At 45.9% G+C, this 12,762-nt stretch overlaps 1 protein-coding gene across 3 annotated transcripts in view; it reads left to right on the plus strand.

Moving 5' to 3' along the window:
• SS18L2 (SS18 like 2) overlaps positions 1 to 12,762 on the plus strand; it is an 87,938-nt gene that overhangs the window by 8,711 nt on the left and 66,465 nt on the right. For all 3 annotated transcript variants that reach the window (XM_086945150.1, XM_086945149.1, XM_086945148.1), the window contains exon 2: positions 1,790 to 1,944. In XM_086945150.1, the coding sequence (XP_086801276.1) occupies positions 1,876 to 1,944 (69 nt within the window). In that variant the 5' untranslated portion in view covers positions 1,790 to 1,875. The remainder of the gene's footprint in view (positions 1 to 1,789; positions 1,945 to 12,762) is intronic.

A 12,762-nucleotide genomic window follows, 5' to 3' on the forward strand; every position in this document is an offset into this window, starting at 1 on the left:
ATAAATGGGCCGCCGAGATGGGGCATGATATCACAGATGGGCAGTGGACCTATTGCTGCAGACAGAGCAGAGCTTGTCCAGTGGCCAACCTCCGCATCCTTCACTATAAATTTTACGCCGCACCTATTATACCCCAGCCAAAATGTACAGATATAAGTTGTGCGACAGTGGCTACTGTGATCACTGTGGTATTGCAGGGGCGGATTTCCTACATCTCGTCTTGGAGCGTGACGCTGTCCGGAGCTACTGGCACCAAGTTCTCACAGTATTAGAACAAATGACACTATTGCAACTTCCGTTTTCTCCTTTATTTGCCTTACTGGGCTACACTGAGAAATTGGCTGTTGCGCACCGGAAATTTGTCTCCTTCAGCCTCCTCTTAGCTAAACGAAGGATAGCATGTAGATGGGGTCGAGGCAGGGCACCCAAATTCAAGGATTGGATTCAGGACTTGGTATTCTGGCAGAAACAAACATACACATTTGCTGAACTCCTTCCCCTTGCCTCACAGCCCGTGATATCTGGGGCCCCTTTACAGCATATTTGCTCACTCACCCGCTGGAGCATGCCAACACCGTCCAGGCTGTCGGCGCCTGCGGACAATTGACTTACTCCTGCTTATTCGCCTCTGATGCCTGCATCTTGCTGGGATTGACTGTAAATTCGCCAATACATAAATGTCTCCCCGGGGTAATAGCGTCCTCTCATGTATGTACTCTAGCACAATGATTACTGCTTGTATAAAATTCAACATGATGCTCTGTCAATCTTCATTATTGTAATTCTCTTACTTTCCTCTTCTCTCAGTACAGTTTACACTCTACCTGTGAATTACATATGCTGTATTGATTGTATCAGTTCACAAAAATCTCAATAAATAAAATAATAATAATAAATAAAATACAGACCAAAGTGTTGCCACCCGAACCTTATTAGATTAAGCCTAGAATCCTTGATCTGATCACTCGCATGTGGCCCCTCCAATAGCTGCTCTGTGAAGGAGGAGCAGGTGTAACTAATGTCTTTAAATAGCCCCAAAGATGAACCAGTGATCATGCGAAGAACAACTGGAATACAATAAGCGCACAGTGCCCCTCATGTTCTAAAACCAAGAAAAGCAGGCTACCACCCCACTCGTGGACAATTACTCTCAGCCGAGACACTGCGAAGGAGTGAGTCGGTTGATGCTTGACTGAATACATCCACTTTTCAAAAATGTATAAAATACCATGAACATTACAGTGCTCTGCTAGTAAATGCAAATTGCATTGACAGTAAGATGGCAGCAATGTGTTCAACTAAATAGAGAAGGGTGGTCTTGTACTTTCATATTTAACCACTTACTGGTGTGTAGGCTCTGCTACGTTCTATCATTTCACATGGCTATTTATTAGAAGCCTGTTGCCTTAGTTATATGTGTGTATATATGTATATTAAAAATTGCGTCTGCAAAACTTTAATAGAAAAAGACCTAAAAAAACAAGCTCTATAGGTTACAACCCTCTGTTTCGATACACTCCACTGTTTCTTTATCTTTTCTGTGTGCTCCTAATAGGAATGATGAGTCCTTTCTGTTTAAATGATAAACTTATAAAGCAGACACTGCCTTTCAAAACTGCATTTTATGGCTAACTGCCATTTCATAGGGGATGTTGGCTTTAGTCAAAGCTTTAAATGTGTTTAATGAGTTAGAGATTTTCTTTTTTCACTAATTTTGGACTATACTTTATCCACAATGGCTGCTGTAATATATTCTGAGACCTGATTGTCCTTTTATTATTTTTTCAAGGTTACCTGTAACATCAGCTCAAAGTGAGTGGCGACTGGCGGAGGAATTGGTGGCAAATTGCTATAATAAGATAATTTCAGGCTGGAATGTCTGTTACTTTTGTCCCGGAGAGGTACAGAGGGAAAGCAGAGATCAACCAGGATACCATCCAGCGAGTGAGTAATGTGCTTTACGAAGTCGGAGGGCAGGTGATAGAGGGTTCTTGAGTGGCTATTTATTGGAGTGGATGTACTCCTATACTTCTGAAGCAAGTCTTAATACCGTAACATATAGCCCAGTGGTTCCATTACATCCCAGGTGGGTGCATTGCAGCCATACAAAGGCAGAACACTCACTCTGGTATTGGGTTAGTCTGCTGCACAAAGCGTTAGCAAATTTTGAAATGCATTTGAAAACCAGAGTGAACACTATCAACATTCATTAGTATATTGTTAAATAGCTCTGGATCACCATCAATACGTTTTAAGACTGCTTTTAGTTTGTATTCCAAGTACTCAGTGTATACGACTCAAAGTGCATAAACTATTTACTAAGATTTAAGATATCAAACTTGGCTGTTGACTGTCTACAACTGAGAGACTGACTGACTCTCGTTATCCCTAGCATTTCAGAATACATGGGTGCGAAGTAAAATATCATCAGATATGCTTCTGTGCCTGAGACTGCTTTAGATCTGAAGTTGTCCAGCGTAGGAAAGTAAGAAGCTTGTGCTTTTCATTTTCTGATGGGATGGTTTGCTTTTATAATTAGAAAAGCAAGACTATTAGTACCATGATCCGAGGAATGAAGCCAAAAATGGTCGCCATCCTAGACGAGCAGGGACAACTGTTTATAGTGCCATTGCCTCTTCTGAACTGATCCCCTGCCTTCCCACAACAAACACAACGTTTAATGTTTTACACAGCTTCTCCTGTGCAGTAGCACAGTTGAAGCACAAAGCATCCAAAGGTACCTAGACTTAAAGAAGACCTGAGAATACCTGAACGGCAACGCCTATAGACCCACTGGGACATTAGCTCTTGGCTCCAGCAATGAAGTAGAAAAGGTACTAGGTGGTGATGGGCTTACTGAGTTCTTTATTCCTGAAGACTGGAGAGGTTGAGTGGAAGACTGAGGCAGATGACGAAGGGGAGTGACTGTAAGGGGACTGAGAGATTCACCACCTGGCCACTCTGTGGCTGGTTTTGCCTGTCTCCCGATCACTTCTTGATGCTCTGTGGCTCCCTGTGGTTCCAAGTGGTTAGTTTGTACCTAGTTTCAGTAAGCCTGCTCTGTGTCTAAACCCGACTGAGTTGTGTACCATATTCAAGTCAAGTCAAAACACACTTTATTCGATTAATAAAAATCATAAAAGTATACTATACAAATAAATAATGCCAGAGTTACATCAATACAATAAAAACAATTTAGAGGCAATTTTGCATAAAAACATCAATTCATTATTATTTCTTAAAAACACATTCTTATGGCATCATTATACTATTTTCGCCAGTCTAATCTTCCTGCTTCTAATGGATGCTACAAAAAAATTAGCAACACCAAACATGATCACAGGGGGTTCCATTAGTTGTAGATAGAGCAGTGCTGGCTTAATTTGTAAGTAACCCTTATCTTTTAAAAGTGGGAGAATAAACTTTTTCCTGCCACTACTATAAAAGGAGCAGAAAAATAAAAAGTGCATTATATCTTGAGGTGAATGGCCATCACATTTACATGGTACTGCTTCCTCTGGCCTACACCAACACATAGGATCAGACAGAAAGACATGGATTTGATTAAAACGAAATTTTGTATACAACCAACGATGGAATGGGACCGTTATGGTACTGAGATATGGTTGGATAGATAGAGACACAATTAGTAGGAAATGGGCCCTAACAGTAGGTTTATTTAATTGCACATATTCCCGCTCGTGGTCTCTAAGTTTCTTAAAATTAGACTTAACCCAGTTGATGTCACCCTTTACCAACCCATCTGGATTAGTGAAAATCTCAGGATGTCCCAATTCCATAGCGGTTTTCTTAATAAAAGATAGCCACTGGATTTCCTTTGATTTCTCCAGTTTCATACAATCTCTTAAAATCTCATGGTTCAGGGTGAGTTTTGGGTTCAGCCAGGTTTTTATCCATAATAAAATGGGGGCTAAGCTTATGATGTCTGTAATATAGCCCATCCCTAGCTCTTGATGGACCGAAAATGTAGCTGTTGCTTGGGGGAGAGCTAGGAGGGCACGGAGGAATTTATATTCTTCCGTCTGGATAGGCTTATGTTGTTTATACCCCCAAATGCCAGCCCCGTATCTTACAGTAGCAATAGACTTGGCTTTATAAATGGATAAAATTGCTTCACATGGTTTCCCCCATAACCGTTTAGCAAAACCTAGGATGGCGGCAGAAGTTCTTTTAACTGCATTTACTTTAGAGGTAATTTGGGGGCCACAGGTACCTCTATCATCAAACACAACCCCCAAGTACGTAAGAACTTTCACCCTGGGGATCGCACATTCATTACAGAAAAAAGTTTTGGAGCTATATTTATTAAAACCCAGTGTCATAACATTTGATTTGCCAGTATTAATGACCAGGTCTAGAGATTTCATGAATTCTCCGAAGGAGTTTAACAATCTTTGAAGGCCAAGGGGGTTCCGTGCCAACAGAACGGCATCGTCCGCGTTTAGGAATACAGGGATGGTCGTTCCTCCCATACGCGGAATGTCAAGAGATACCTTTACCAATGAATCTTCCAGTGAATTAATGTATAAGGTGAAGAGCATAGGGGCCAAGATGCACCCTTGGCGCACTCCTCTACCAGACCTAAACCTGGCTGTGCACTTCCCCTCCTGTGTCATTCTTATGGATGCATACAGGTCCCTGTGAAGTTCAGCCAGGAAGTACACCAATACACGGTCCAACCCCAGGTCCAGTAGTAAGGTCCACAGCCTTGACCTATTAACCAGGTCAAAGGCTGTGGACAGGTCCATGAAACCCAAATAGACTGAACCTTTGGCTGCCACCGTATATTTATTTATAATTAAGTGCAGATTGAGGCACTCGTCTTCCGTGCCTCTGCCGGCTCGAAACCCATACTGGGCGTTTGATAAGATGTTATTTTCTGCAGCCCAGTCCGTTATTTTTGCCAATATCACCTTCCCTAAGATTTTAACTGAGGAATCCAGAAGGGATATTGGCCTGTAACATTTGGGGTCACCACTTTGGCCCTTTTTATACACTGGGATGATGGTTGAACATGACCAAGTAGCTGGGCGCCTTGCGACAACTGAGGTGTTAAAAACATTTGTACGAATTTTGGCCCAGTATTTAGGGTTGGACTTGTATAAATCGGAGGGCACACCATCTGGGCCAGGGGCCTTATGGCCAGCAGTATCCTCTATCGCCTTCTCTACCTCCTCATTAGTGAAAAACCATGATGGCCCGGTCGAGTTGATCGAAGGGACCTCAAAGCTTTCAATCTCCAGATTACTCCCATAGATTGCCTCAAAGTGGTTTAACCAATCTCCTTCAGAGATATTTATTTCCAAGGCGCCGTTCTCAACGCCAGAAAATAACGGGTTGTTAACTATTGCCCAAAATTTAGAGCTGTCCCTTATAGTAGCCTTATCCATCAGTGCGGCCCAAACATCCCTTTTAATTTCATTTTTATGAGCCTGAACTGTGGATTTATATTCTTTCCTCAGCTGCACAACTTGCAGTTTATCCCGAGGAGACTTTTTCAAGGCCCGGATAAGCAGATTATGTGCCCTGGAGCAGTTTTGATCAAACCATCCCTTGCCCGATGTGTTTTTGGGCCGGGTTTTCACTGAGTTCTTTGGCCACTTGGGCACAAATTGTCTCAAAGGAGGCAATAACATCCCCTCCCTGACTTAAGGGGACCGAGCAGACGTTCAAATCATCCCCAACTTTCGAGCTAATGGTATTAAAAAAATTCATCTGGAATTACTTTATCCCACTTTAGTCTCCTCCCTTGATCCTTAAGTTTAGCCTCCAATACTGCTGTAGAAGCACTCTGTTTGTTAAAGAGGGTATAAGTATGATCCAGTTCCAGTATCACAGGGTTGTGGTTACTGTACGTGGAGGGAACAGCGTTATAGAAAGTTACATAGCCTAAAATGCCAGGAGATAAAAATATGTAATCTATAATAGATTTGCTCTCCCTGGCTCTATATGTCACCACCCGGTCATTCCTATCATGAAAGCCAGGTTCATACAAATCCATAGTTGACAGGCAGTCCTCCAGTGCTTCCCCCTTTGCAGAATGTTCAAAGTGTTGGGGGGTTAAGTTAGGAGGACCATCCTCGTTAGCAATCTAACAATTTAAATGACACAAATGAATATTAAAATCTCCTTTCAAAATATAATAGACAAAATTGGTTTGACTTTCCATATACACATTTAAAAATTTGACCAGTGCAGAAAGGTGCTCATTTGGGCTCTCCCCTACCATAGAGTTGTAAAAATTAATAAGTAGAAGTGTTGTGTTATTAGTTAATCTGACGTCTACTATCAGATGATTAGGGGAAGTAGAATCTAATTTTTTAGCTGTACCTGCTAATTTCACCGACACCAGCAACATCAAGCCTCCTCTGTCTCTCCCTGCCGGAGAGCGGCAGACAGGGACAAAGTATGATGTATAGCCAGTGACCCAGAACCTGCACTCACTATCCCAGGTCTCTTGTAAGGCTACAATATCATACTCCTTCAGGAAATTTGTCCAAACCTCATCGTCTCTTTTTGAACGTAACCCTGCAATATTCCAGCTTAGTATTTTGGCCGTCTCCCACAACCCCTCTTTATGGATGGTGGGAGGTGGGGGCAACTTGAATGAACCTTCCAGTCAATCCACCTCTTCTAACTGGGAGAAAGGGGCGAATCTATTATGGAGGATCAGCCCCTCCCTAGACACTCTGCTAGCCATAAAATGAGGCTTAGGTAATAGACCTGATTTATGAGTTATCCAGCTGGAAGGGTGCCCTGAAGCTGGCTGGGTCTCACCATTACTCATACTCCTGGTTTGAGGTACTTTCTGCTGCCTGTAACTAGTATAAGGACCAGGATAAAAAAAAGCCCAGAGGGAGAGCTCTTGTACCCTCTTGTGCGGGATTTAAAAGTGAAGCATCCCAAAACAGACGTGAAGCCTCTGTAGGATTATTAAAGTTTACAATAAGGCAGTCCCCCTTCAGATGGTTTTTTGTATGGCCCAACCATCCCACTCGTCTACCCATGATGATACTCGAGGAGATCGGTTTATCACCTGTACAGTTGTCATTACACCAGCTTTTAATGGATGTTAGCAGGGAATCTGGGGTTTCTGTCTCAACCTCCCCTAAAGGGGGGACATTCACCAGAATAGCAACTAGAGGTGAGGCTTCTGATGGGAGATTAATGTTGGGATGGTGGGCCGAGGCAAATACCATTGTAGTCGCCCTCCCAATCTTCGGTGACCTTGTATGGCAAGTAGGATTCTTAGGGACTGGGCCCAAGAGCGAACCCTTAGAGCCAATCCCTCCCTTGGGGGAGAGTGAAATACAATGTGGGGGGGGCAAGACAACCATCCTTAAAGAGAGGAGTCAAGATACATCTATCCCCCCTCCCATGATCACAGCGCTTTGGAGCCCCAGTTAATTGCTCGGGAGGAATTGCAGTAAGAATCTTAGGTTGATCTTTAGCTGATATAAAAGTGTTAAGCCGCTCGCACTTTTTTAAGATCCCTGCTACACATTCATTCAAGGTATCAATGATGTCTTTAGCAATCGATGAGAGTACAGATTCCAGTTTTTCCGAGAAAATGTTCGCCACCATGTCTTTAATAGTTCCTTCGAGATGAGCTAATGATTTTGAACCTTTTTCCCCTCGGGTAGTGTGTCTCCGCCTTGATTTTCTGGGAGGTCTCTTGACAAGTGTTATAGCAGGGACAACCTGTATGGATTCGCTTGGGATGTCAGGGTTGTTACAGGTTCCAAGGGCGGGACTCAAAGGGATGATGGGATCAGATAGGATAGGGATACTGGGGGCTTGATTATGACCAACGGCTCCAATGGCACCTGTCTGGAAGATGTATTACCATCAGGCAACAAGATCTGTTCAGATGGTTTGTTAATGTCCAACCCCAGTTCCCGTTCAGTATTTTCTATTTCCTTGTTAAGGACCCCAACAGCTGAAGTCAAGTAGGAGATTATGCTTGATGTTTTGCGAGGGATTTTAGCAATAGAGCTCCCACCAATCAAAGAAGTTTGTAATTTCCGCTTACCCATGTTGGAATGCACTCCTTAGGGATTGGGCCTGTCCCGTCCCTTGCCGTCCCCGGACGGCCACAGGCACCCGCCCTCTGCCCGGTGACGCCCGCGCGCGTCCCGCGATGCGGGAGGCGTTCCGAGTTCTTAGAGCGCCTCCAGGCGCGTGGAGAGCATCAGGTTTGTGCATCACCCCCAGGGCTTGTGGGGGTGTAGTTCGCCTGGTTGAACTACACCGTGGCGAGCCCCGGAGAAGATCAGCCGTTCCCCTCACGGCGCTGGCGGTATGGTATGGAGCCGGTGCTGCTGCACTCCCAGCGTGTGGTGAGTCTGCTGCAAAATGCCCCCAGGAGCGTCCGGTGCTCCGAGTTCTTAGAGCGCCTCCGGGCGCGTGGAGAGCGTCAGGTTCATGCATCACCCCCAGGGCTTGTGGGGGGTGTAGTTCGCCTGGTTGAACTACACCGTGGCGAGCCCCGGAGAAGATCAGCCTTACCCTTCACGGCGCTGGCGGTATGGTATGGAGCCGGTGCTGCTGCACTCCTGGCGTCTGGTGAGTCTGCTGCAAAATGCCCCCAGGAGCGTCCGGCGCTCCGAGTTCTTAGAGCGCCTCTGGGCGCGTGGAGAGCATCAGGTTCGTGCGTCACCCCCAGGGCTTGTGGGGGGTGTAGTTCGCCTGGTTGAACTACACCGTGGCAAGCCCCGGAGAATATCAGCCGTTCCCCTCACGGCGCTGGCGGTATGGTATGGAGCCGGTGCTGCTGCACTTCCGGCGTGTGGTGAGTCTGCTGCAAAATCCCCCCAGGAGCGTCCGGTGCTCCGAGTTCTTAGAGCGCCTCTGTTATGGCCGGGTTTTCTGATTAGATGGGATCAGCCCCTAGGGGCCCCTCTAACCCAGCCAGAACGTACTCACCTCCCTCCTTAGAACGTATTCACAATGGATATAGATATATATATATATATATATATATATATATATATATATATATATATATATATATATATATATATATGTACAAGTCGTACCTAAGGATGGGGAAATAGCAATAAACATGCATAGGTTTTCTACCATATCTTATTCACATCAGTTAGTCTCGCGGCCACTCCGACCCAGACTGATCTACCCCAGGGCAGATATGACACACAATCCGGCGTGTCTACACATGGGCCTGCAGAACCCAATGCTCTCTTTTCCAAACGGTTTACAATCCGGCAAACCTAAACGTTGGTAATCCCCCCCCAACGCTCTCACTTACACAAGCCACAATCCTGTGGGTATACACGTTGGTAATCCACCCCAACGCTCTCACTAACGCCGTATATCAACGACGACCACATTCCTATGAACACCTTCAGTTATATGTTGGGAAGTCTCTCTCTCCCTATTCACTAAGGGCTTGCTACTACAATATTAGGAGTTAGCCAATTAATATAATGTACCTCTTATTCTTGGCATCAAAGGTCCACTCGCTCCCTATTTATTTGATCACCACTTACCTGATCGGGATTAATCATCCGTTCATATAAACAACAACCAACTAGGAGCTACATTTACCCGGATTGAATAAGAATACAAGGCACATTTCAGTTCACTAAGAACCAGGGCTGCTTTATTATAACAATATAAACACCTACACAGATCGGTATTGTAATGGACACATCCACATGTAACTGACAAAGACTATAGATAGAACACACCGCTGCAAGGAAAAGGATTAGCAATACAATAGCTTAGGGAATAAAGACAAGATTAAGATGCAAGTGTAAAGTAAACTAATATGACAGGACCGATATCACCTGATTAGTGTGAAGTCTTGTTCTAGCTGTCATCTGGGTTCCTCTCTCGTCTGTGCCTTGGCTCATCTCAGACTCTCTCTCTCTCCTGCACTCTTGGATACACCTCTGCGCTGATCACTTTGAACTGGACTCCTCTCCCCCACGAACTGTCTCCACCTTCCAGCTTCAATCTAATGGTTTCTGCCGCTCTGATGCTCTTCATTCCACTAGCTTGTTCACTCTGTTTTAAATGTCTCTGTGCCAATGTCCAATTAACTCCAGCTGCTCCCACAGGTTAGTCCACGATCTCTCCTCCGTCTCTTCTAAAAGGCATTACTTCAGACTCCAGCTATTCACACCTCCTCCTGATAAGTAACTGCTTCTGACTGCTTCCTTCAGTTCCAGCTCACTGACTGTCTGTTTGTCTTCTCTCGGTTCCAAGCATGTCCTGTCTCTTCTCCTCTTGCAATTTCACTCCTCCAACTCTACCAACACTCTCTGCTCCTCCAATTCAACTCAGCTCTCTCTAGCTTGAACCCTCTCTCTCTCCTACTCCAACAGCTCCTCACTCTTCTACCACTCCAGCTTGACTCCTCTCCGCTCCTCCAATTCCACTCGACTCTCTGGCTCCGCTAACTCCACTCGACTGACTGACTCCGCCTCTGCACTTCACTGATATAGAATGCTGTTTCCTCATGGAAAGTTCCAGCCATCAGCCTGCCGCCCACCAGATCTCTGCACCACTTCGCATCAAGGACACACACCCAGCTGGCCAGCCTTTTGTGGTGTCTTCGACACAGAGAATAATACAGCCTACCGATAAGGGCTGGCCCAGACCGGTTCTCTCCAAGTGAACAACAGCTTTAACTATAAACTTTACCTTTACCCTGAAAAGCCTCTCAGCTCCATCAAGATGGAGTCCCTCTAGTTCTAGGCCTGTAGGCCTGAAAGGGATGAAATACCCCTTAGCTCTGTCAGAATACCAATGTGTCAAGTATGTCAAAGCCAATAGGCAATAGACAGATTAGAGTCAAGAATAAGGGATCTATCATCATATTAAGCAGCTATCCTCTTCTAGGTCTGGAAAAAAGGGCTTAAAAGGGCCAACACAAACTAAGAATACCTATCCTAGATGTGAGCAAGATTAAAGTCTATATCACTGCTAAATAGAGCCAAAAACCCTGCCAAGACAGCCTCCGGTTCGCCTGGTTGAACTACACCGTGGCGAGCCCCGGAGAAGATCAGCCTTACCCCTCACGGCGCTGGCGGTATGGTATGGAGCCGGTGCTGCTGCACTCCCGGCGTCTGGTGAGTCTGCTGCAAAATGCCCCCAGGAGCGTCCGGCGCTCCGAGTTCTTAGAGCGCCTCTGGGCGCGTGGAGAGCGTCAGGTTCGTGCGTCACCCCTAGGGCTTGTGGGGGGTGTAGTTCGCCTGGTTGAACTACACCGTGGCAAGCCCCGGAGAAGATCAGCCGTTCCCCTCAAGGCGCTGGTGGTATGGTATGGAGCCGGTGCTGCTGCACTCCCGGCGTGTGGTGAGTCTGCTGCAAAATGCCCTCAGGAGTGTCCGGCGCTCCGAGTTCTTAGAGCGCCTCCGGGCGCGTGGAGAGCGTCAGGTTCGTGCGTCACCCCCAGGGCTTGTGGGGGGTGTAGTTCGCCTGGTTGAACTACACCGTGGCGAGCCCCGGAGAAGATCAGCCGTTCCCCTCACGGCGCTGGCGGTATGGTATGGAGCCAGTGCTGCTGCACTCCCGGCGTGTGGTGAGTCTGCTGCAAAATGCCCCCCATATTTTTCATAGAGGATGAGCCTTTCTCAATCCCCAGTTCCAAGAGCAGCAGAGCATACTCTTTTCTTTTGCGTTCCTGGGGTCATTGACATAAGTTATTCAGTGCCAGGCAAAAATGAATGACACATGGAAGAAGAGGTAAACTAATAAAGTTGCCTAAATGTTCCGGGCAATGGAACTGCGTATGTCCAAGCCATCGGAGACTGTAACGCTGGCCTACTTTTTTGTTTCTACTTTTAAGGAAGATGATATTTGACCTAGCGTGCACCGAAGGAGTAATACTATGATAGGGGGTTGCTGGAGGCGGTGGTTGGGTCAGAGGTTTGTCCCTCTGCTTATCGCCCCCTTCAGTCCATTTTCACTCTCTGGAAGGTCTGCATGCCTACCCATAAGATGACAAGCTTGTTCACATAAGAATTCAGCTTCAGTGGCTATCACTTGTTCACATAAAAAAGGTCAGCGTCAGTGGACATCATAAAGCAGGGAAGATACAGTAGCTCAGCTTCCACCCAAGAAGAATATGAACATTAACCATTAACTGTCCACTAATGTCTTGAATTGGCTTTCTTCCTATTGATCATATTGTCTGACTGTTTTCCATGACTCTTCTGTCCACTCTGGATCCACTGGATAGCTTGGCTATCCAACCTGGGTTGTAATACAAAGTTAACCCCCCCCCCCCCCCCCTTCATATAAAAGCCTGTGGACAATTCTTTATCCCACAAGAGAGCAAAGAATGCAGGGTCATCTATATTTGGCCCGTAGTAGTTAACAATAGTGAGCTGTGTGGGGCCCAGCCTTCCCCAAAGTATGGCATACTGGCTCTTCGTATCCGTCAGTGACTCATGGGGAGGCCCATCTGTATTAATATGGCCACCCCCTTTGCATAGGCAGAATATGAGGAACTGATGCAGCAGAAGGAACAAACACCCCCCCACCCCATCAGCCCCCCATCCCAGCACATAGTTAGGTGGGTCTCTTGCAGGAGCACAGTGTCCATCTTATGTCTATCTAAATAAGCGAAGACCTGCCTGGTTTTCTGATGATTATTGAGACCTCTGACATTCCAAGTTGAACTGCGACAAGAGCTAGCACCCCTACCTGCGTCAGTCATCAGTCAGCCTTGTATACATTTGCTTGTGCCTACAATTCCTGTCTGTGCTTACT

The sequence above is a fragment of the Lissotriton vulgaris genome, chromosome 12 (assembly GCF_964263255.1).
Source record: "Lissotriton vulgaris chromosome 12, aLisVul1.2, whole genome shotgun sequence".
NCBI lineage: Eukaryota > Metazoa > Chordata > Amphibia > Caudata > Salamandridae > Lissotriton > Lissotriton vulgaris.